At 43.9% G+C, this 26,347-nt stretch overlaps 1 protein-coding gene across 2 annotated transcripts in view; it reads right to left on the bottom strand.

The window, feature by feature from the left end:
• RFTN1 (raftlin, lipid raft linker 1) overlaps positions 1 to 26,347 on the bottom strand; it is a 202,218-nt gene that overhangs the window by 35,384 nt on the left and 140,487 nt on the right. For both annotated transcript variants that reach the window (XM_020987219.2, XM_078151446.1), the window contains exons 6-7: positions 21,706 to 21,912; positions 10,323 to 10,438 (exon numbers count right to left, since the gene is read on the bottom strand). In XM_020987219.2, coding sequence (XP_020842878.1) covers positions 10,323 to 10,438; positions 21,706 to 21,912 — 323 coding nt within the window. The remainder of the gene's footprint in view (positions 1 to 10,322; positions 10,439 to 21,705; positions 21,913 to 26,347) is intronic.

Below are 26,347 nucleotides of genomic sequence, written 5' to 3'. Positions count from 1 at the left end.
AATAAGCATTTACATAGCACCTACTATACGCCAGGCACTTTATGAATATATCTCCTCACAACAAATAACCTGCTGTTATTGTTCCCATTTTACAGATGAGAAAACTAAGGCAGACAGAGGTTAAGTGACTTACATAGCTAGTAAGGTCTAAGGCCAGCTGCACCCAGATTTTGTGTTCTACCCCCTGGGCTACCTTGTTGCCACTGGTGCTAAACCTAGAATAAGGAACATCTGAGTTCAAATCCCACCTCAGATACTTGATAGCTATGTGACCCTAGGCAACCTAACCTTTACATGCCTCAGTTTCCTCTTCTTTAAAATGGGGATAAATAAAAACAACTACCTCTCAGGACTGTTCTGAGGATTAAATAACATTTGTTAAGTACTTTGTAAATCTTAAATTACTACATAAATATGAATTACTACTACTATTACTACCATTATTACTACTACCACTACTATCATCAAAACCACCACTACTACCACTACTACTACTACCACCACTGCCACTATTACTACTACTACTATTACCACCACCACCACCATCACCACGACCTACAGAATTCCAAGTCATTTAACCTTTCTGTCTCAGTTTTCTCTTCCTTAAACTGAGGAAACTGGGTTAGACGTAAATCTACGCTCCAAATTCTAGGTATACTAATAACCAACTACCCTTTGCTGGTCTGAATAAATAATTTAATGAGATCTCATTAAAAGGGGGGGAGATTGGTATACACTAAAAATTGGCACCTTTCATAGGCCAAATTAAAACCTAACCGTAACCTAACGTGGGGATGGGGGTAGTGTCAGATGAAGACATTTACAAAGCTCTGGTTGGACTTTGCAAGAAGATACTGTTTTTACAATATACCAGATGTGGATGGATGCTGGGATTCAAAGACAAACCTGAAATAACCCCCGCCCTCAAGGAGATTATATTCTGTAGGGGGTGGAAGAAGAGGGGAATCTACACAGATAAGTAAAAGCCAGATGCTCGGAGCAGGGAGAGGATGCTAAGAAGCAGGTCAGCAGAGAGTGTCAGCTGGCAGAGGAAGTAGACGGAAAGACTAACATTTCCTCATTGCCAAGGAAGGTCGGTGGAGGAGCCCCTTTCAGGGCTCCCAGGGCCGGAAGATGGGGGGCGGTCCCGCCCTCAATCTCTCCTCCTGGTAGGGAGGTGGGTAAGGCTTGTGGCCCAGTGTTAAGGCTCAAAATAACGGCTTTTCTGTCTCTGAGTCTTCCCCAAGTCAGACACCATCCTGTCCTTGGGTGCTCTGGGATCCCCTTTGGGAAATATTCTCTTAGCCCTAACAACATTTGAAACATTCGGCTGCTAGAGGTACTCTCATCATTTTGTTCCTTCCCTTTCTCAACCACAACCCTCACCCCATGCCCCCAAATGCCCCAGCAAAGTCTGCTGCTGTCAGTCTGGCCCATGAAAGCAAATAAGCCCCCAGAACTCTCAGGTGGGCCAACTCCTTCTACAAAAGCAGGTGGGCAGCATCTTCTTTGTGACTTGTTTGCTCCGACAGTCAGAACCAGAATGGAGCCCATCCTCCAGGCACAGTGCTTGGCACATATCAGGTGCTTCATAAATGCTGACTGACTGACAACAGGCTAGCTGGGCAGCTGCTGCCCCAGAGAGCTGCAGTGGGGGTGGCTACAAGCCAGGAGGGACAAAGAAACGGCCCGAGGGTTCGTGGAAGGACCCATCTGAAAGAAGCCTCAGAGTGGTGGGATGCTGGGAAATGACCCAGCCAGCAGACTGTCCAGGGGCCTCACTCTAAGAGAGGCTGTTTTCTTTTCTGGGAAAATCACTATACGCATCTAAGAACTTACTGAAGACCATAATGGCATCAGCATCAGAGACATGACTTGAACCTCAGGCCCCTGATGCTGGTGCCAAGCTTTCCTGGAATGCCCTCCCTCCTCATCTCTGCCTCCTGGCTTCTTTCAAGTCTCAGCTAAAATTCCATCACATGCCAGAAGCCCTTCCAGATCCCCTTAATGGGAGTGCCTTCCCTCTGAGATTACAGACCATTTATCCCATATAAATCTCATGAGGACATAGCTGCTTACATGTTGTCTCTGCCATCAGCAGGGAGTTCTTTGCATCCTTGAGGCTTAGCCCAGTGCGTGGCACACAGTAGGTGCTTAAAAAATATTCCCACTGCTTAGCACAGTGCATGGCACACAGCAGGTGCTTAATAAATGCTCACTGACTGGTTTTCCATGTACCAGACTGCCTCCCACAATGGACTGCCTCAGGAGAGAATGAATTTCACATCTTCATCTTTACGCAAAGGATAACCTTAAGGATTGAAATGGATCACCAGGGAAGGGTGGACCACATGGCTTCCGAGGGTCCTTCCATCTCCATGAATCCATTATCCAATGAAATTTCATCACAAAATGAGTGAAATTTGTACTCTGTGTACCACAAGAATCAGGGTTGCCCCTCGACCCTGCCCCACAATACACGAAAAGTTCTAAGCAGTCTCTGAATTTTGCTTTATCTCATTCCTCATTAAAGGCGTGTTAGCTCTGAATGTTCTGTACTATTCTGGACTGTCTAGAACAGGGCTTCTTAGACTTTTTCCATTCGTGATCCCTTCACTGCCTCTTAAGAGGTCGTAACCTGCAGTTCCAGAGGCGCCGAAGATGCTACAACACCCAGTTATAAAGGTAGCAAAGAGCCCTAGCACAGAATTCTATCCATAGACCATTTCTTTTCGGTGGGCTCTTCTTTTTGCGTGGTCCCCCCATTAGAATGTAAGCTTCCTGAGGGCAGGGACTGACTATCTCTGCTTTTTTTTAATGTGTATACTCAGCATTTAGCATAGGGGCTAGCATGGAGTAAATGCCTAATAAATGCTTCTTCCTTCATTCAGTATGAAAGTTTTACCCAACATCATCAATTTATTAACTCCTCAAATGTTGGCTGTGGATAAATACTTAACTAGAAAGATATCTTCAACTCTTCTAAATATATTTCATTTACTCTTCTCCCGACTTCACAGAATTACTCTGCGCTTTCTACACATTTGAAAACATTCTGGTATATCTGCCACATTATTTTCAATGAGATTATTTTTAAAATTAAGATGACTGCAAACACAGTTCAGAATGCTTAGAGAATATCCCCCATCTGCAATATGATGGAAAACCAGCTGCACTCCTTGGACTGGACTCCACCAGGATCATGGCCCCAGGAAACCTCATCCCGGGTAAGACAGCATCAGCTCTGATCCTTCAGCGTCATCAATATCCCCAACAGCCTCTCACTGGAGGGCAGTGCTGAGGAAGCCTCCCAAAGCCATTTAAAGAGGGCCCTCTTCATTTCCCACCATCTGTACTCCTTGGACTAGACTCTGTCACATGCCATATGCTCAAGAACCTTCTTCTACAACATCTCCTCCCCCTACCACCACCACTTTCAGCGTCTTTTTATGTGTTGTCTTTATTAGATTGGGAGCTCCATGAGGGCAGGGACTCTTTCCTTTTTTTGTTTCTTGCTTAATAAATGTTTACTAACTAAAATGCAAAATTCAAGCTCTACGATGGTCTTTAGGCTTTTAAAGAATCTGTTGCCTACCATGATATATTCTAAATATGAATGGACATATTCACATGTGTTACTTTTATTAAAGGGAAGGAAAGGGAACTTTCTGGAGGTCCAGAAAACTAAATTTCTACCCCCATCCCCTCTCGTGCAAGGTGATTTTCATACTTCTCTTCGTAGAGTGGGAAAAGCATTGGCTCTTAAGCCAGAGGACCTGAGTTCAAGTCTTGCCTCTGATATACTATTTAGATGACTCCCGACAAGTCACGTAACCATCCTGGGTTTCAGGTGCCTCACAGATAAAATGAGGGATTGGATTAGACGCTCTGTATCCGTGAATACATGCTCAACTTTGATATAAACTAGGCCATACAACAGTAACAAAGCATCTTCAATGACCTCATTCTACTCAGCCCCCTTAAAATCTCACTCTGGATTCATGGCCTTCCATCACCCCTCGGGAAGCTTGAAAACAAAATAAAATTATGAATGTGTGCTGAAAGGATCTGGGAGGGCATTTGTTTTTAATGCCCACACTCCTTCCCTTGAATTAATGCCTCCTGTCCAACTTTGTTTTGCTAATCAAGTTTGTATGAGGTCTTAGATGTAGTGGGAACTCTATAAACATTTCCCTAACTGGTGACTTTTCAGGAGTCACCCCAACTTGTGGCTGTAACTCATCCGGGGCACATGTGGTTATGTATAAAAGTGTCCACAGTGGCTGTGTTGACATGGGCAGAGTGAAGCCAGTGCTAACAGGTTTATTCTGGTAGTCCTCCTCCTCCCCAATCTGTCATCCCCTCTAGGTAATCTGTCAAAACATCTCTCTGGTTTTCCCCTTCCTTTCCATCCCTGTCTTCATTGCTTTAGGGAAGGCCCTCATCACTTCACACCAGGAGAAGCCTCTTAGCAGGTCTCCTTGACTCCACTCTCTACCTGCTCCTGTCCATCCTATGCATGTGCCATGATCAGGCACATTTTCCCAAAGCACTATTATCTCCAAGCTACTCCCCTCCTTAAAAACCCACTGGATTCTCTGATGCCTACTATACCCATATCCAAATTCTTCTGCCTGGCTTTTGAGATCCACCATTAACTAGCACATCATCTTACTACTTTGTGCCTCCATTTCTTCATCTGTGTCATGGGAAGAATATACACTCTACCACACAAAGCAGTGAAGATGAAATGAGAGAATGGATGTGGAAAAATACTTGGAAAAAGTTAGAAGTGTAAGATGTCTGAGAAGGTGAGAATTTGCAAAGGATCCTGTCTCCTCATGAGTCCTCTCAAAAAAAAAATCATCAAAGAAGTGTTGAAGAGAAAGAAAATCGTCCAGAATTCTCATGAGAAAAGGAAAAGTTAACAGAAAGCAATGGGAAACCCAAAGAAAAACCATGATGTTACGAAAAGATGTCAGAGACTAAAGAGACAGACAAAACCAAAAACAGAATGAGAAGGGAGCCACGGTGGAATAATGTCAACAGCTACATCAAAAACAACACATGCAATTCCTTTAGAAATAACTAATGGATGATATGCACACTCAAATAGTGAACGGAAAAAAGAAATCAGTAAAGAAATAACAAGAGGAATTATGAGACCTGGGCTCAGCAAGGTGATGGAGGGAGATGACAAGATTATTCGACGGTCTCCGTCTCGGTCCAGAAAACATAAATATATCAGATGAAAGTAGTTAAGAGCAAAATTTATGCAGCGGCAGATGGCCCTCCCTGACGCACTGACGAACAGTGACGCTAACAATAAACATTTTCAGGACGATCATGGGACCCTCGTTGCTTTTATTTAACTAATTAAAGAGAGTCCAAACAAGTCACGAATCACATCTTGCATAAACAAGAAAAGGAAAACAATCTCTGGATATATTTTTCCATTCCCAATGGTTTATCCTTCACATTCCCCTCTGGTCTATAAAGTCAAGGAAAACATATTTTTAAAAAAATCCTGCGACCCTACCAGGGTTTAAATGACATCACCAATGACCTATTGATAAACATTTCATTCTATTTACCAATCCAAGTGGCCCCTTCTACACCAACTATCATCACTTACTTTCTTGCCCGACTACCGAGAAAACAGTAGGAGTATTCTTTCTGTTCACCTGATGCTGTCCTCTCCCCATCCCAATAATAATTAATAACAATATTAACAATAAATAACACAGGGCTGGATTTGGAGTCAGGAAAGGCTACTTTCACATCCTACCCTATCCTTACTCTCTGTGGCATGTGAAGCGGGTCGTGAACCTGGTTAGAGTTTCCTGATCTGTGAAATGAAGGGGTCAGACTAGAGGCCTCTTCAGATCTAGGGCTAGGAGGCCATGATTTTATGTCTTGGGATGACCACACAATGGTTCGTGCCTCAGGAAGGAGGGGATGCCAGCAGAGAAAGGATGGCTATTTCTAGATGCACTCAGGGGGCTTTTTAGTGGCACTGCAGGCAGAGGAAGAGGGGGACCATGCAGGCAGCCAGGACGGGTCCATTCAAATCAGAAAGGTTGCCAGAAGGGAGGAGTCAGGGCAGGAGGGATGAGGCAGAGAGGAAACAGGAAGGGCATTCATGGGAGAAAGGTGAGTCAGGCGCTTCCTATGAGCAGGGAGACAGGCTGAGTCAGGGAGGTCAGTGGTTGCTGGGAAAGCAGTTTCATCCAGAATGCAAAGGACACAGACCTGGTCACCACCCCCCTGACCCCCAGAGTGCATGTGTGCTGGGCTGCAGAAGACGGGAGGGGAAGGGATACTGCCTGAGAAGGGGGAGGCTCTGCACCTCCCACCTTTTTTGCTGGGACAACAGAAAGTTAATCCAAGAGCAGGGGCCATCCAGGGAACACGGGCAGCGGAGGCCTGCGTCCAGGGGACGTTCTTGCCTGGGTGGGGTCTCTGTTTTCACTCCTATTTTGATTCTGCAAGGTTCGAGAATGTTCCAGACCACTTAAGGGAAGGGGACATGCTGAAGGTCTGTTTGCCGACGTCTTTACTGTCATCACCCTGAAAATGAGAAAAATGCCACTGCCAGACCATTGCTGGACCACCCACTGCAAGGCACTTGATCTCTTTTGGCCTAAGTTTCTCCAACTCTGAAATGGGGGTTGGGTGAAATGATCTCTTAGGTTCTTTCCAACTCTGACACTCTATGAATGTCAGCAATAGCAAATACCACGCCAAGCACAGAATAAAATGTGAAATATTAAAAATCAAATAAAACGTGAAAAGCAAGCTCTATCAGGAGGTGTGTGATGCCCATTTTATTTCAAAGGCTTCCTGTGAAAAGTCAGATAAAGTAATAGTTTCCTGTCAACTTTGCTATAATAGAGTCACCCAAGGCAAAGGAATGTGTAAAGAGTGAAAAGAGTAGAGAGGCAGTGGAAAGTATATTATGTAGTCAGTATTAAGAGTGTGTGGGCAGGGGCAGGTAGGTGGTGCAGTAGATAGAGCTCTGGCCCTGGAGTGAGTTCAAATCTGGTCTCAGATACTTGACACTTACTAGCTGTGTGACCCTAGGCAAGTCACTTAACCTCACTGCCTCACCAAAAAAGAAAAAAAAGAGTATATGGTACCACAGTGCACACAGCACTGGGCCCGGAGTCTGGAAAGACTCGTATTCAAATTTAGCCTCAGACACCTGCTGGCCGTGTGACTCTGGGCAAGTCACTTAACCCTGTTTGTTTCAATTTCCTCAAGTGTAAAATGAGCTGGGGAAGGAAGTGACCAGCCACTTCAATATCTTTGCCAAGAAAACCCCAAATGGGGCCATGATGAGTCAGACACAAGTGAAACAACTTTGTAACAGTAACAATAAAATTAAGAGAATGGAAAGAGTGTTCAGACTGCAGTCTTGGGGCAGCTAGGTGGCACAGTGAATAGAGCACCGGCCCTGAAGTCAGGAGGACCTGAGTTCAAATCCGGACTCAGACCAAACACCTAACAGTTGCTAGCTGTGTGACCCTGGGCAAGTCACTTAACCCCAACCGCCTAAAAAGAAAACAAAACAAAACATTGAAATAACTGATTTTAATGAGGTCCTCAAAGCCCAGGACCCTTTATCCACCCTTTCCTTCACCTCCCTCATTTCTCAACTTGGCACTGGGCTCAAACATCTATCTGAGGTGCCATTAAATAAGGCTTATGCATCAGCCCTGCCTCAAAAACCTATTTACCTGCTGATTCTAGGATTCATCCAGTCATCCATTTATTAGATACCTACTGTATGCTGTCTTAGATTCGAGGGAAGAGAAACAGTGTCAGTAAGACCTGAGGCCTGTCTTCATGAAGCGTGCAGTCTAATAAGGCAACTCATTTAATAATCACTAACATTTATATATATTATACGTATGTGTGTGTCTGTGTGTGTGTGTGTGTCTGTGTGTATATATACACACAGACACACACACACATGTGCCAGGCACTGTGCTAAGCACCTTATTCATTTGATCTTTACAACAACTCTGGGAGGTAGGCACTACTACTCTTGTTCATTCTTTTCAGGCGAGTCTGACTCTTCACAGCCCCATTTGGGGTTTTCTTGGCAAAGATACTGGACTGGTTTGCCATTTCCCTCTCCAGCTCATTTTACAGATGAGGAAACTGAGGCAAACAAGGTTAAGTGACTTGCCCAGGGCCACACAGCTACTAAGTGTCTCAGGCTAAATTTGAACTTAGGTTTTTCTGACTCTAGGCCTGGTGCTCTATCCATTGCACCATCTACTCTCCATTTTAAAGATGAGGAAACTGAGACAAACAGCATTAAGTGATTTGCCCAGGATTACATAGCTAGTGCCTTGAGACCACATTTGAACTCAGGTTTTCCTGGCGCTCCACCCAGCTGCCCTCATTTTCACAGAGCTTTGAGGTTGACAAAGTATTTTCCCCAAAACAACCAAGTTAAGGCTAGGACTGCCAAGAGCTAAACACCATTAATTATAAAGTGAATATTAAACATCAGTCAATTCAACGTATTTGCAACTCTTTATAATTACATGAATTCCAATATCAACGCACAAGGCTCTGGGCCTGGAATCGGGAAGCCATGATTTTAAATCTGGCCTCAGACACTGACTTTGCAACTTTGGGCATGTGACTGCTACGTACCTCAGTTTCCTCAACTATAAAATGGGAATCGTTATAGCACCTACCTCCCAGGATTGTTTTGAAATGAAAATGAAAAAATATATGTAAAGTACTTTGCCACCTTAAATTGCTATATAAATAAATATTAGCTATTGCTATAATCCCTATTATTTTTCCCCTTGTACTCATTTTACAGATGAGGAAGGTGAGGCTCAAGCGTGGCTAAGTGACTGATGGGACAGCCTAAGCCATCGGCACTGGTCCTGGGCTCTTTCCACTATGTACCACTGCCTCTATTTGCCTCTTGTTTCAAGGGGGGGATGCAGGAAAATTAATCTCTTATTGTTCTGAATGGTTATGGTGGGTGCCTAGTCCTTCCTAATTGGGTGGTGCCCACTTGGCTCTGTGGGGTGGACTTACTGGTGCATTCTGGTACAGAATGGTCCCTGGCCACTGGCCTGGGGCCTAATTTCATGCCTTTCCTAGGACAGGCACCTCTGCCTAGATGACTTCTCCTTTCACATGGAAACACACCACCAGATGCTGGGTTTATCACTGGTTTATCACTCCTTGGTCTTAAAAACTCTCATGCATTTCTAAAATTAGACAGGCTTCCTTACAGTACAGCAGGGATGTTTATACATACATCCTCCACTTCCAAACTCACGAGGGAGGGGGCTTTGTGTGATTTCTCTGCCAGCAGCCACCAAAATGGAGCAAAATTTCCAACACCCATCTTCTTCTACATCTAGCGTGTCTACCACCATGGAGACATTCATCCCATGAATGCTGACTCTGGAGTAGGTGCAATGTGGGCACAAGAAGAATTCGACATCATCCTCACCCTCTTCTGCCCCTTACTAAGTGCTGACCACCTGGTATCCACTTTGCCTTTCTAAGCATCAGTTTCTTCATCTGTAAAATGTACATGAATTGCTTTGGGGGTCCTGACCCACGGTCACAGACCCTGCATGTGTCACAGAAAGGACTTCCTGACTCTGGCTGGCTCTCTATCATCCCACTCCTTTCATAGGATAAATTTATCTGCCAATTAAAACTTTTTAAATGTTTAGGAAGTGTAAAGGAAGAACATGAAAGGCAGAATACATATTCACAGCACAGAATGTAAGCCCCTTGAGGGCAGGGGTTGTTTTATTTTTAATAACGTCACAGCCCAGCACAGTGCCTGGCACACAGAGACCAGGATTTCATGAGTATAGGTAGCTCCTGGGTGAGGAAATTCTCTATATTTCTGCAATGCAGAGTCTTGCGGTGGCGTCTGGAGCCCTGAGAAGTTAAATATCTTGCCCAGGGTCACACAATCTGCACATATTGAAGGGCGGGGCTCAAACCTAGGTCTTCTGCTCTTTCTACTGTGCTACTCTCCCCAGCACATAAATGCTTTCTGATTGATTGTTGAAGTCACACACAGCCTTCTTATACAGAAACGGTAAATTCAGGACCATTGACATCAAACGGGTAGGTGAGAAGGAAGACAGCAGATGGGTGGAAAGGGCAGTCTGAAGGGCCACCAACACCCAGGCTTTTTCACATGAATAACACAGCTGAAAAACAGCTATAGGGTTAGCCTCCAAAAGAGCTTTAGCAAAATTCTATAACAGAATCCAGGGACAGACAAACAAAGGAAGAGAAATCATAAATGACACACTCACTTCCAGGACGGTCCATTGTTCGACAACAATGGCGTCATAGCCCTGTACGGTTTTGTTCTCTTCTGTGGAAACATCTTCAAAGATGAATACTCCATCTGTCAAGCCATGTAAGGAATCTGTGCAGGGGGAAAAAACCGAAAAGTATTTCTGTAAACTGCATGGCAGAAGCCGTGTAAGCAGCAGAAATTTCACTGCATCCATTAATAATCTCAATCAGACCATCTTTTCAGCGTGTTAATTAAGGAAAGCACACACTGCCATAGAGTCTAGCCCCATCAGAATGAATGAGCCTAATTTATCTTGCAGTTTTGAATAATATCCTTGATTTTATGAGCCAAAATTTCATTGTTAGCAATCACCACTTGATTTCATGTGCTTACCTCCCTACTCAGAGTACAACCTCAGGATGAATGTCGGGGGTGGGGGTGGGTGAATTTCAACCAGGGAAAAACTCAAGTCACTTAAAGACAGCATTTAAAAAAAAATGTGGTTTGGGTAAGAGGGGTTCCACCCACTCTCCTGCATGGAGGTACACGTAACAAAGTAGGCCTAAGCTTTTCAGAAACAGGCCCCCCACCCATGTGTCAATACTTGGGGAAGGAAGTAAGGGGAGGGGACAGGCTAATGTAGCCATGGAAGCAAAGAGATAGAGCTTCCCCATGCCAAGATCTTAAGTTGGTTGTATTCCATGAGTGTATTACTAAAAGGTCAGATAATGAAGCCCCAAGGCACCACATGCAAATGCTTTCTGTGCACCAAAGCATTTGTAAGGGGGCTTCCAATTTAACCCCTCCCTTCCAAACAAGACCCCCAGAGAAGGTGATCCTTCTTGGGTAAAGCCATGGATTCCCAAGCACTCTGTAGGATGAAGGGAAGAGTTAAGATTCTATTTTCGACCTCTGACCATGTTATTCCCCTGCCCCAAAATCTTCAACAGTACCCCACTGCCTTAAGAAGAGGACCCAAACCAAAGCGGAGACAAAATGGTAACTGTTGGGGCGACTATGGGAAAGCAGGCATATTAATTTCCTATTTGTGGGTGGAGCTGTGAATTAATATAGTCTTTCTGGAAAGCAATTTAGAAGAAGACTCCCAAAGTAACTACCCTGCACATATACTTTAATCCAGTGATACCACTGATATCAAAGATCAAAGAAATCAAAGAAGGCAGGAAAGGACCTACAAGTATTTATAGTACTACTGGTATCTATAGTACTATAGGTACCTATAAGTATTTCTAGTACTACAGAAATCTATAGTATCACAGGGACCTATAGGTATTTCTAATACTATGACATCTACAGTATCACAGGGACCTATAGATATTTATAGGAGTATGAGGACCTATAGTACTATAGGTATTTCTAGTACTACAGACATCTATAGTATCACAGATACCTAACAGGTATTTCTAGGACTATGAGGACCTACACTACTACAGGTACCTACAGGTATTTCCAGTACTACAGACATCTATAGTATCACAGGTACCTACAGGTATTTATAGGACTATGAGGACCTATAGTATTACAGGTACCTATAGGTATTTCTAGTACTACAGACATCTATAGTACCACAGGTATTTCTAGTACTACAGGTACAGAAGTTTTTGTAACAGTCTTTGTTTCAAACTACTGGAAAACTTAATGTTCTTCCTTCTCACCTCTGCCTCCTGGCTTCCCTGGCCTTCTTCGAGCCAGTTCAAATCCCATGTCCTCCAGAAGCCTTTCTGGGAGTTGTTCCCCTCCCCCTCAAGCCTGCCCCCTGAAATGAGCTCCCATTTCCATGCATGTATTCTATATACACCCAGTAATTCTCACACCCTAAGCTCCCTGTGGGCAGGCTTATCTCCAGTCCTTAAGATAGTACCTAGCACACAGTGTTCCAGACATGCTTGTTGACTGAATGTTCCCAGCTTTATTTCCCACCGTCCCCCTCCAGACACTATGTAGACTGGTCTACGTAGGCGATTCTTCGCTCCCCATATATTCCTCGCGCTTTCTGGCCTTGCTCACATAAGTCTTGCTTCCTAGAGCGTCCTTTCTTCATTTCCATCAATCAAATCTCAGCCACCCTCTGAGGCCCAAATAAAAGGTGTTTCCTTCCACTTCTCCCCTGGGAATGCTCTTTCTCTCTCATTCCTTCCATAAATACTTTTCTCTCTTATCAGAGATAGCACCTTCTGCCATGGCTTGGCTGTCTGTGCACAAATTTAAAAGGACCACATAGAGCGTGCTGACAGAGGCCAGCTCTCTCAACCTCTCCATTTTATAGATGAGGACACTGAGGCATGCCTAGAACCATGATTTCACTGATGTAAGAAGTTTCAGGGAGAAAACTCCCCTGGCCAATGCAGATCTATGACTACTCTGCAGATGACAGTCTTAGAAAATTGCCCAAGGCACTGACTGGTTCAAAATGACTTGTCCATTATGATGAAAAATGCTATCCATTCCCAGAGAAAGAACTGATGGTGTCTGAACACAGATTGAAGCACACTTTTTTTAAACCTTCTTTAAAAAACTGACTTGCCCAGGGTCAAACCCCTTCTCTATGCCACAGGCAGGGCTTGAAATTGGCTTTTCCTGACCCTGAGGCCAGCCCTCTGTTTGCTCCACCATACTGCCTCTCATTTTAATTTATCTCTAGAAATAAAAGCCCGTTCTGTTTTCTCATCATAATTTCTTTTCCCACTGTAGCCCCACTCTTGGTGCTTCACTGGGATGAGGCGGTGACCTTGGGTTCTCAAAGGAGAGCAAAGGGGGCTCCTACCAAGACGCAAAGTGGGGGGACCATGACATCTTTGACATCTGCATTCTTGAAGGAGCTAAATGTCAGAGACTTACCAGCAGAGAGCTGACCACCAGGGAATGATTTCTTTTGGCCATGAGATTCAAGTCAAGTCAACAATTATTAAGCACCTATTGTGTGCCATGCACTTTGGTAGGTAGGTGCTGTTCATTCCTTCTTCCTGGATTTTTGTGACCTTGCTTTCTTCTGATTCTCTTCCTATCTTTCTTCATTTCCTCTGTAGAATAACCATCCTTGTCCAATTCCTACATGTGGGTGTATCTGAGACTCTGTCCTGGGCTCTCCTCTCTCTCTTCTCTTCTTTCTCTATCTTTTCTCAGTGATCCCATCAGCTTCCATACTGTCATCTCTACAAAGATGACTCCCGGATTCTAGATACCTAATCTTTATCTCTCTCCCTTTATCTTTATCCTCGCTTAGTCACCATCAGCTGCCTACTGGACATCTCCATCTGGAAGTACCATTGGCATCTTGTGTCCAAAACAGAATTCATTATCCCTCCCCCTAAACCGATATTTCTTCCAAACCTCTCTATATCCATTACAATCCTTCCAGTCACAAAGGTCTGCCACTTCAGACTTATCCTCATACATTTTCCACCCTGTCTAACCCCCATAATCAATTAGTAACCAAAGTTTGGGGATTCTACCTATCATCTGAACCACAGGTTGGCAAACTACAGCCTGGGGCCTAATCTGCCCCATGACCTCTTTTTGTATGGCCTGGGAGCTAGCAGTGATTTTTTACTTTACTTTAAAATGTAACAAAAAACCACAACCGCACATTCTAAGCTCATCCACCATACTAAAATAGTCTGGCAGCTGGATTCCCAGCTGCTGGGGGAATTGTAGCTGCCTCAGGTTTTTGAAGGGCTATCCTGTAGATGAAGGAATAGACTGACATTCTGCTTGGCACCATAGAGAAGGGAAGAAGGAAGAGAAAGAACATTTAGTAAGCACCTGCTCTATGCTGAGCACTACACACTTTCACAAGTATCATCTCATTTGATTCCTCCAAGGAGCCTGGGAAGTAGCTACTGTCATTATCCTCCATTTTACAGTTGAAGAAACTGAGGCAGACAGAAGTTAAGACTTGCCCAGGTCACACAACCAGTAAGAGCCTGAGGTCAAATTTGAACTCAGGTCTTCCTGATTGCAGGCCCTGTGTTCTATTAATGGCTCCATGTAGCTGCCACAAGACCAAACTATATGTAATGGAAAGAAATTACAAAAAGGCCAATCTAGGCTTAGTGTCTAGAAAATTTCCTAATAATTAGGGTTATAGGAAAGTAGAATGGATGGCCTCCAGAGAGGGGCTGGGTTCCCTGTCCTAGGGGACCTTCCAGGAGACTCTAGATGACCACTTCTTGGACATGTCAGAGTGAGGATTCCTTTGGTGGCTGGAGCTCTCAAATTCTGTGCAGCTGGGAGGGTCGTCTCAGGATACTCTTTCCCAGCACAGTGTCTGGCACTTGGCAGACATTTAATAAACATTTAATTAGGATAATTATGATAAGGTAAACTCAGGAGAAAATAGGCCTCTTCTGGATTTAGGAATAAGAGACTAAATCACTCATGCGTCATGCTCTGCACTAGACCAAAATGGTGGACAGAGAGGGACAGAGGGCTGATTAGCATCTCAGAACTTGGAGATCTGAAAAAGAAGCAAGGGAAATCTCAGGGGATGTTTATCATAGTCCGACACCCCCCTAAATATAAGTGGATTACCCTTTCCAACCAAGGTCTCCAGAGATATATCAATGCTGTATTCCATTCTGCTTAACACACCCATCAGAGACATAGAGGGCCAGGGAGAGTAAAGTTCTTCTTTGGCCCAACACTATCACAAAGGAATTTTATGACCTGGAAAAACCAGGTCTCTTTTCTGGGTAGCAGAAGTTTAAGATGTGTGCTAATAAGAGTACAATGCTAAAGATCTTTCTAAAGAAAGGGGATAAGTGGCCGTCATAGGCCACGAGGGCTATGGTGGCGAATAGCATTGGAAGTCACTTTGTATGATTCCTTTGGAAAAGACATAAACAGTACAAATTCCTCCAATGCTCTGGATGTAACATATTGGTTATACGGTTATAACACATATTCGTTAGATATGTGTGGGTGAATATGTGCTCAAGAGACTATTAGAGGGAAAATATTAATGCCTGTTTCCTTGTTTGAAAAATTACAGAAACACTGAAGGTTGGGGTGGTTCAATCTGCTTCAGTTTCTGATGCCAACCTAAAATTTCAAATGATGTACATCTCAAAGTAACCCATCAAAGTCCGTTTCCCTGCAAACACACTCCACTATGCTTTCCCATTTTTGTCAAGGGTACCACCATTTTTCTACAAACCTAGATTTCAATCTTGACTATCTTGGACTCTTCATTCTCCTTCACCCTACATGCCCAATAAGCTGTCAAATCCTGCTATTTCTCCCTCCACAATGTCACTGGCATGGGACCTGGTCTCCATGCACACAGCCCCACCCTCATTCAGACCTTCATCACTTTTTTACCTAGACTACTATCACAGCCTCCTAACTGAACTCTCTACATCAGCCTCTCCCCTCCAACCCATCTTTTGCATGGCTGCCAAAAAGACTTCCTTTGAGTGGAGGTCCAACCACATCATTCCTTTATTTAATAAATTTGGGTGACTCCCTATTAATTGTAGGATCGAAGAGAAATTCCTCTTTCAGGCTTTTAAATCCCGTAACAACCTAGTTCCAACCTAGCTTTCCAGCTTCCCTATACACAGACCCCTTCCCTCACATGGCCTTCCATTCCCTATTTCAACCTTCTGAGCAGACCATTTCCATCCTAGAATGCACTCTCTCCTCAAGATGTTTCCAGGGTTAGAGGTGCATGGTCAGGGGTCAGAATAAGCCATCTAGCTCCTCCTCCCACTGAACCCCACCCCATAAAATAGCCACTGGTTGGCTTATATTCTCCTAAAAAGTGGAACAGTGGATAAAACACCTAAGACTAATCTTGGGGAGTTCAAATCGGACCTCAGACACTTCCTAGCTGTGACCCTGGGCAAGTCACTTCACCCAGTTTGCCTCAGTTTCCTCATCTGTCAAATGAGCTGGAGAAGGAACTGGCAAACTGCTCCAGTATCTTTGCCAAGAAAACCCCAAATGGGGTCACGAAGAGTCGGACACGCACGACTGAACAACGAGGGACTGGAAGGAAAGGAAGGGTGGGGTGTGTCTTCCTTCTACTCCCCTAAGACTATACATTACAATTCTGAATCCAGAATGCTGATTCACCGATCTAATGCCTAACGACTATGGAAGTTCAGACTAGCTCCTGCCTAGGAACCACAGGGAGAGAGGCTGGCTAGGCTTTACGAGAGGTCCTTGTGGTCGTGACACTCTTCCATCTGGTAGCCTCCTTTTTCACAGCTGAGACAACCTCACCGTAATGAGCCCCTATTTATATTTCTACGTAACCAGGCATATCTTGACGAGGGAAAGCTCAAAGCAGAGAAGGTTCAATCGCCCTCCATATACAGAAAACGTTCCATTATCACTGCATTTTTATTAAGGTAAAGATGCTTCCCTACCGGGTACCAAAAGCCATGTGCCCTGTTACTGTATAAATATTTGATGGTCTTCTTTTCAGCAAAATGCCACCTGGCCTTTTTGAGCTGAGGATTTACAAGAAGGGTGTTGGGAAAGGAGATCTCCCGTTTTATCCAGAGAGGCACAGTCTTCAAGGGAAAGGCTCTCCCCTTTCCATCTACAACACTAATCTTGGGGCAAACCTTGGCCTACTGTTCTCAAGAACCACGTGAGTTCTGTGACACATGGTCGATGCACTGAGGCTTTTGTAGATCTAAAAGTGTTCTGTTTTGTTTTTTTTTAACATTACTCCCTCTTTAACAAATTCATTTCACCAGAAATGTTTACACAGGGGCTAAGATGGAATGAATTCCTCTTAATTCTCTGGAAGCCTCCTTGCTGCCCCGCTCCTCCATCCCTCGTGATTGAGCTGATGGCGGTAAGGAGCTGGAATCCGCCTGCACCCTTGATTACAGGGACGACACAAACCAAGCCGACTGCAAAACAGTCCTTACATTTGTTGTCATATCAACTCGTAATTTCCTTGCAAATGTAATCACCGTTCAACTGATTCCTGAGAATGGGACCAGGTTGCCTGCCAATTACTCTGCTAACAGCTAACAACTCAGATGAGTTGAAAAGAAAAAAAAACAAATCTTACCTACTTCTCTCTATTTCTCAGTTCCTATTTGTCTTTACCTTACTTTCTAATTCCAGAATCTTTAGTCTCCAACATTAAGATCCTTGAGGGCATGGGAAGTTTTTTTTCCTTTTCTTTTTTACTCTTTTTTCCCTTCTTTCTCTCTTTTATTCTTTCAAAAGAAAATCTTTCCTTTCCTTCCTTCTTTTTCCTTCCTTCCTTCTTTCTTTCCTCCCTTTTCTCCCTCCCCTTCCATTGTTTCTCTCTTCTCTCTCCTTTTTCTTTCATCTTTGTCTCTTTCCTATCTCCTTCCCCTCCTTTCTTCTCTCTTTCTTCCTTTTCTTTCTCTCTCCTTTCTTTCCTTTCTCTTTCCCTTCCTTCCTTCCTGCCCCAGTTCCATCTATTCAAGTCAAGACAATAAGAATTTATTAAGGACCTACTACGTTACTGCTGGGGATACAAAGAAAGGCAAAAAATAATCCCTCCTTGCAAGGAGCTTATTGTCTAATGAAAACAAGTATGTATAGACAAGAAGTAGGATAAACTGGAGATCATCATGGAGGGAAACCATCAGCATTATGGGGGATTGGGAAAGGCTTCTCATACAAGTTAGCATTTAGGTAAAACTTTAAGGAACTCAAGTGAGGATGCCGAGGCCTAGAAGGGCCAAAGGATCGCTGACCACAGCACCAGAAGGGACCTTACAGGTGAGGAAACTGAAGGGGAAAATGGTGAATTATGGGAATTGAATGAACCACACTGACTGCATCTTGTGACCCCACTCCGGAGCTAGTTCAGTTGCTTTTCTATTCAATTACGGGTCTAATCCAATTTCTGTCTTTTGAGAAACTTTATTCAATTGTGGGAATTGGGAGAAAACTTCATTGCATTGTTTAAACCTGGCCCTGCAGTCAGTGGCTGGGAAGCTGACCACCTCTATCTTTTGCTTGGGAGAGACCCAGTCAGATCTTGAAATCAATGCAAAGAGTCTTCCCACAATCGCACATCTCAAACATCTCATCTGTCTTATCTGAAAAACTGGCCTCATGCTGGCTAGTCAGCCACTGTCTTCATGTCCCTTGGATTGGCTACAGACACTTGGAGTGAGCGGAACACCTCTTTTTCTGAATTTAGGGAATTGCACCTGCTTGCTCTCCCCCTCCCAACTTGGAAAGCCCCTTACCTTTCCTCAATTAGAAATCAGATTATCTAATGTTATACTGTTTTCTTTTAATTAGTCTTATTTGGGCGATTGTTTTAATGTATAAAATCTGTCTCCAGTGTATTTGGGGCCCAAATGCTGGTCTGCTGGGCAATCATGTTGCATTGCTTAATGAACCAAATAGGCTCAGAAGCTCAAACCTTCGCTTCCTCAGTCATTCCATCTTTCACCCGCCGCAGAGTCCGACCCCCTCATTTTATAAATGAGGAAACTGTACAGCCCAGTCAGTTTCCTGTTCCAAAGTCCCGAGGGAGAGAAACACAATAAGCCTGGGAGTGTCAGAACAACTCCATCTTTCAGTGGTGCTGATACAAATACAAATTCATGACCCAAGAACTGTATAATTCTTTTTGGCCCCTGAATTACGAATTTCATAAAATGAGAAACTCCAGGATCTGGCCTGGGTCTATATCCATACCAACTTAAGGAGAAATCTGAAAGTCACTCTATGGGGAATTCAGACTCTCAAAACACTGTCCCATTTTCACCTGCTGTGCCCCTCCCATGCCTGCACTTCTCTGTCTCCTCGTTACCCTGGCTTCCTCAAGTCTCAGCTAAAGTCCTATTTCTTCTTGATGGAAGCCTTTCCCAGTCCTTCCCCCCAATGCTGGGGTTTTCCTGCTGATTACTTACTATCTATTTTATATCCTCTATCATCCAACCATTATCTACTTATCTATTATCATCCATCTATCAGTCTATCTACCCTATTATAATCCAGCTATTATCTATCTTTTTATATCCTCTATCATCCATGCATTATTTACTTATCTATTATCATCTATCCATCCATCTATCTACCTATCAATCTATCTATTCTATATCCTCTATCATCCATCCATCTAACCTATCTCCTCCATCATTTATTGATCTACACACACACACACACACACACACACACACACGTAAATTTTTATCTATATCTTGCATGTATATTGTTTTCATATTATCTCCCCCATTAGAACACAAGACCCTTGAGGGAAGGGACCGTGACTCTGGCCTGTCTTTGCATCCCCAGCACTAGCAGTACATGGCACAGAGTGAGCCCTTATCCAAAGCTTGCTGACTGACTGATCTTTGGGGTACACAATGATTCTCCTGGGCTTTACTTTGGGGAGGATGAATGTGAAATAAAGACTCACTAACAGCATTTCTCTGGACTACCAACAGACACATTTTTAGCTGTGCCAGGTTGATTCACAAGGACACTAATTATCTCATTAGGAACCATCTCACTACTGGAGTGTGAGTTACATAAACATTTTATGATTAACTTTCTTCTTTTTTTTTTAAATTCAGGGAACGGATGTTCTGTAAGTTATTATTGTTGCTCTGCCTGGTCAACTGATGTCTCTAGGTAGCTGCTACGGCAGATCTGGGGAAGTGAGAATGAGGAAACGTGTGTGTGTGTGTGTGTGTGTGTGTGTGTGTGTGTGTGTGTGTGTGTGTGTGTAAGAAAAAGAGACAGGCAGGCAGGCAGGATCCCTGCTTCCAAATAGAGTAATGGTAAAAATAATAACAACAAGTGTTTACATAGCGCTTTAACGTTTGCAAAGCGCTTTATAAGTTATCACATTATTTAATCCTCAACAACAACCCTGGGTGCTATTATTATCCCCATTTTACAGCTGAGGAAACTGAGGCAGAAAGAGGTCAAATGATTTGCTCAGGGTCACACAGATGAGTAAGTGTTGGAGGCTGGATTTGAAATCGGCTCTCTCTGACTCCAGATTCATCACTGCAGCCACCGTCATGTGTTTATTTTAAAATCAAAATACTCACTTATGCCATCCATTCAGGAATTCCCTCCAATGATACAGACTGAAATCCATGTATACCTGCCTATCCTGTATGACTCTGGTTCATATTCTCCCCAAAATTAGAACTGGACTCTTACAGGCAACAGCTGAAATACCAGTAGTGGCAGCAGCTAGCATGTATATAGTGCTTTCCTCCCTTCTAAAATGGGGAGGATAGCATATCACAGGACTGCCACTATGATTAAATGAGATGACATCTATACAGTCTGCTAACCTTTAAAGCACTGACCGACTACTGGGTTATATATGGTGCCTTACTGATCAGAATGGTTTTGATTATCCATAGACCATTGGGAACCCTTTAGACTTGGCTCTTCCACATAGTCAACACCAACATGGCACCATGGACCTTCTATGAGTGGTCCCTCCAAGCTCAGGCTTTGTCTGAACTAAGGGAAATAATGAAAGTAAGAGAACCAGAAAAGGTCCGAGCTAGCAGAGACCTTAGGGGTACGCCTTCAGTACCTGCCTAAGAGACAGAAAACCATAGTTTTAGAGCTGAAAAGGGCCTTAGAGGTCATTCAGTCCAACTTTCTTGTTACAGAATGAGTATACTAAGACAGAAATGATTGGCTTAAGGTTAGAGAAATGGGACAGTGAGGCATGAACACCCTGCCTAGAGGGACACATGCGAGTGTTCACACCCCACCTGAAACTGTGCCTGCTGGATTCACATCCCACAATGAACTGATAAGACAATTCAGCTTCAATTGGGCACCTCTTCAGTGACCTTGGGCCATCTTCCTGGCCTTGAACAATTTCCCCACCAGCCCTGTTCCTATTTCGTCTGCTTCCTGAAAACTTCAGCCGCCATACTTTACGAGAAGCAGCACTCTGTGGTGGATTTAAAAAGCCCTGGGTTCAATCAGATCTAGGCTCCAGGGCGTATGCATACCGCCCTTCGAACCCCAAGAATCTAGGTCGTTCAATTTCTTTCTCTGCTTTTTCATTCCAGGGTGCTGCCATTGCTACCGCAAGCTGTAATAGTGTCTACAAACAATTTGCACTTCCAGAACTGCATGATCCCAGGGGGTAATTAACAAGCACAGGGAATAATCTTCCTTAAAAGCCTTTCAAAGCGACCCCGGGCCCACGCCGCCCTCAACGCAATCTAGTCGCTCATGTGTCGCTGTCATTTTGGAGCCACCTGTGCGGCTCCGGGAGGAGCTCACACCGAGCAGGGTCTTGGGCTTCAAGGGAAGTTGCCTGGAACGTGTTAATTAGAAATAAAACTCGGGCGCATTTGCTGACTGCAAAGGCATTTGCTCAGCAAGCACACTTAGAACTAAAAGAAAGACTGTTGCCAAATGGGGGGATTCCATACCGTTTACCATTCCAAGATAAAAGATGGCGTTCACCAGCACGCCCCCCTTCCGGAAGTGCTCACTCATGTGCTCCAACCAGTTCGCGTCCAGGCTGCTGACCGTCCGTCCGTTTTTGGAGACCCTGAGCGGGATAGTGACCGTGTAGTACTGTCGACACCGCTGTAGCTGGCTCTTTGGCTTGTTGAAAATGGTGAAAATCTCCATTTCTGTTCATAGTAGGAAAGGAGCAAGGACAGAAGGAGAGAGTAAAGATTAAAATGACAAATGAAAAGACTGGAGACCCCTAGACTTTTGACGTTTTGAATTATATTAATAGCTCATATTGAGCTTTTTTTAATCTGTAAAATGGGGATGATAGCACAGATGAGGAAACTGAGGCAGAGGCTAGGTGACGTGTTTAGGGTCTAGCTCTCTATTCACTGACCCACCCAGCTGCTGCCATTTTATATCTCCCTCCAGTGCCTCATCTATAGAGTGAGGAGGATGGTCTCTAAGATCCCTTGTGGTGCTAAACCTGTTAACTTATGACCTGGCTTGGAATCTGAGATCTGTCCCTCAGCACTTGACTGACCTGGATCAAGTCACCTCCCCAGGCCTCAGCGTCATCCTCTGTAAGATGAAAGAATCGAATGCTAAAGGTCCCTTTCCAGCTATAAAAGTCCCATAATCTTCAATAAGCAAACAAACAAATAAATAAATAAAGGCAAATATTCTGAGCCATGTGGAAAACACTATTCCAATTCCAGGGAGTCTCAACATTGCTGAACTTTGTATTTATAAAGTGCAGTGGTGTTTCCTGGGGCCCAACCATCACCAATACATCATCAATAAGTAAAAATGAGTACTTTCCCGTAAATGAATGTGCTGGATCGGGGGCAGGTCAATTCCGATGATCAAGGTTGGGAGGGGCACTAGAGCTGAGCTGTTTTAATTTTAATTTAATTTATAACTCCATTTTTTGCTTCTTTCCCCTCCTAAGAATCAATAATCATAACCGACAGCCAACATTCTCTCCAGTCTGAAATACGTGCTACAGGACATGGGTTAGCAATAATAGCCTCTCCTGCAAAATACCTGGGATTACAATCAAAGTTGCAGGGTCTATTTTTATAATGCGTATTGAGCCAAGCTCTGGAAGCTACCCCGGTCCTAGAAGCCTCCATTGTACAAGCAAGTACTGGCATGCACTTTGGATTCCAAAAATATCTAGTGGAATAATGAAAAAATCTCCACCCTTCTTTTCATATAAACTTTTAAAAAGTCCTAAGCAGGAGCTGAGAGCAGTAAAAGGAGCAGAGCACACCCAGCACACAGAGTCCCCAGGTACCACACACCTGGGAATGGGCTTCAAAGTGCATGCTAAATGGAAGAGACCAGGAACAGAAAAGCCGACCTGTAGCAACACTACTAATCTAATACGTGCTTGTTGGACAGGTAATGTATTGCCCTCCTATGCTCTAAGCTCCCTGAGGGCAGGTCCTGTTTTTTGCTTTGTCAGGGCATCCCCAATATCTATCACAAAGCTTTGCCCATAGTAGGTGTTTCACAGAATGCTTGCTGGATTGGTTTAGGTCAGACTGGAGGTGGAACACGCAACAAAGGAATTCCCTCAAATGGTTCAAGTCCTATAATCAATGGGGCAGGGCACATGCCTTGGAAAGGAACATTTGGAGTCTTAAAAGAAACCCGGCCCCTAAATTTCATGATTTGACAGCTGGTGCTTTTCTTGGTAATACAGCTTCAATCAGTGTGACTTTGCAAAGGGTTACCATTAATAAAAGCAGCAGGTCGGCTCGGTGGAGCCTAGAGTGAGGAAGACTCCTCTTCCTCAGTTCAAATATGGCCTCAGACATTTACTAGCTGTGTGACTCTGGGCAAGTCACTTAACCTTGGTTGTCTCAGTTCCTTTTTTTTTTTCTTAGGCAGTTGGGGTTAAGTGACTTGCCCAGAGTCACACAGCTAGTAAGTGTCAAGTGTTTGGTCTGAGGCCGGATTTGAACTCAGGTCCTCCTGACTTCAGGGCCAGGGCTCTATCCACTGGGCCACCTAGCCACCCCTGGTTGTCTCAGTTCCTCATCTATCAAAAGAGCTGGAGAAAGACATGGCAAACTATTCCAGACTCTTTACCAAGAAAACTCCAAACGGGGTCATGAAGAATTGCACACGGCTGAAAAACAGAAGGGGCAGCCTGATATAACAGATAGGACACTGGGTTTGGAGACAGAAGGATCTGAGTTCAAATCCCACCTCAGATGCTTACTAGCTGAGTGATCCCAAGCAAGTCCGTTAATCTCTCTTTGCCTCAGCTTTCTCATCTATAAAATGAGGGGCCTGGATTGGAAGCCTCTAAGATCCTTTTCAGCTCTATGTCCAAGATTCTATGAATATATATATTTTTTAAATCAGGAGTCAGGCTAAAGACCTAACAAGATGTATTGTTACCCTAAGAGACCACCTGGATAAACAGAGCCAAGAGTAATTTTTTTAAAAGGCATCACAAAGAAAGGTTAAAAGCAATCATCTCTTCACCGTGGTTAAGTGAGACCATGCAAAAACAGAGACCAGCAAAGCCCGCTGGGACAAAGGCCGTCCACGTGACAATGCAAACACCCCCCACGGCAAGACAGGCAGCCCCCACAGAGAAGTGAGGGGGATGCTGGATGACTAGGGACAGACAAGAGAAGACATAAATCCAGCACGGCACATTCACATGGCATCTCTGCCTGATTCCTCACCGGGGTGGATGGAGGATTGAAGCCACAGACAAAAATAAATTTTTCAGGAAGGAAAAGGAAATTCTGAAGGACTTTCATGTCTCACAAGCACGAGGGGTAATGAAATGTCTGGAGAAATCCAGTTTCAGGTGCATGATTCTTTTATAAATCCCTCCTTGGTCCCTCCTTCCTCTGAAAATGGAAATTTGCCAGGAGGAATTATCCTGAAGGATGCTTCTCTTGACATGTGTCAGCGGACTCTTTGAACTGCTGGAATTTTCCAGGACAGTCCTGGGTTTTACTTTCCTGGCCCAACTGCCCCTTGGGTGTGTAACAGACCTGCCCATTGGTCAACTTCAATTCATTCCAACATGTACGGAGGTTGAACAGGGAGGGTTCACTGATCAGTTCTGAAGAGCTTGCAGGGAAAAGAGCATCTTTTTGGAGACTGACCATCCCATCTCTGTCTCCCTACCGAATATGGGTTCTATTTACAGGCACCTTGTTGAAAGAACAAAAGACCATTCCTGATTCAGTCCCAGGGACTGGGGATGCCTCAAGATAACCTGGTTGCTTTGGAATCGTCCCTAGGTAAGAACTCCTAAAGGAAAATGTTTCAATAACAGAGGGTGCCCCCATCCTCTTTTAGTTAGCTCAGACGCTTGGGAGACCCTACCCCCGTTTTGCTAGACTATAAAAGGGAGCCAACAAATCTGCCTAATCTTTTTTTTTTTTTAGGAGTGGGGCTCCTTCCTACTTTTTCCCTTGCATCTTTTTTTTTTCTAGAGTGCAGTTATTAATGGTTCAAAAGCAGTTAATGGCCACCCAGGGGAAGAAGCTACATGCATTTGTATACATGGCCAAAGGATCCACCCAGGGTTAGGGTGTCACCCCATTAGCAACCCCAAGTTCAGTTCCCATCTGAGAAGAGCCCAAACCATGAAGCAGCATTGAACTAGAGAGAGACTAGGGGACCTTGGTGGAAAAGTGAGAGCCATCAGGTGGAAAAGAGAAGCGTGTTAATTACACGCTACTGTGAAGGTTTTATTCAGTTGGGGGGTTTTTGCATCTATTTACGGGGTTCCTGTTAATCCCCTGCGCTTTCTGCAATTTTGTGGAGTGAAATAAAATATATCCTAGGTATATTTGTTACTCTGAGTAATTTATAGGAGCTGGGGACCTGGCACTACATTTATGGGGATCTAGACATGAGCTACATTTGGAGATTCCCAAATTAAACTCTGGCTGGGGATAATAGTAAGAGATGCTACAAAGGCAAAATTAACAGGTACTGACCACTAACTAGTTGCATGGGGTGAAGGAGACAAAAACATTAAGAATAACCCAAAGGTTTCTAATCTGAGAGACTGAGATAACTATAGTTATGTCATCAGAAAGAAAGAATTTTGAAAAAGCAACATTTTGGGGGCAGGACTATAGAGATTATAAATTCAACATTATGTTTGAAGGAGCTAAAAGGCCCTCAGAAACCATTTCATCCAACCTCCTGATTTGACAGGTAAGGAAACTAAGGCCAGGAGTGGTACCTTCTGAGGACCCAACCTGAGAGTAGAAGACTTAGCACTGGGCAGAAAAGAATGAATGGATGGATGGATGAATGAATGAATGGAGAGATGGATGAATGAATGAATGGATAGACAGATGAATGAATGGATGGATTGATGAATGAATAAATGGATGGATGAATGAATAAATGGATGGATGAATGAATGGATAGATGGATGAATGAATAAATGGATGGATGAATGAATGGATGGATGTCGCAGCACTAGGATTTTAACTCCAGCTGACCCACTGACTCCATATTCATTGGCTGTTCTCACTGTCTCTCCAGTCTCTCTCTTGGATTTCACAGTTCACACATCGGATCAGGATCTCAGTCATGAATTAGGAATTTAACTCACAG

Source organism: Phascolarctos cinereus, unplaced genomic scaffold, assembly GCF_003287225.1.
Source record: "Phascolarctos cinereus isolate Bilbo 61053 unplaced genomic scaffold, phaCin_HiC Scaffold_1;HRSCAF=81, whole genome shotgun sequence".
Classification (NCBI taxonomy): domain Eukaryota; kingdom Metazoa; phylum Chordata; class Mammalia; order Diprotodontia; family Phascolarctidae; genus Phascolarctos; species Phascolarctos cinereus.
The sequence above is the reverse complement of the archived record's forward strand: the minus strand, read 5'-3'. Positions and strand labels throughout refer to the sequence as shown.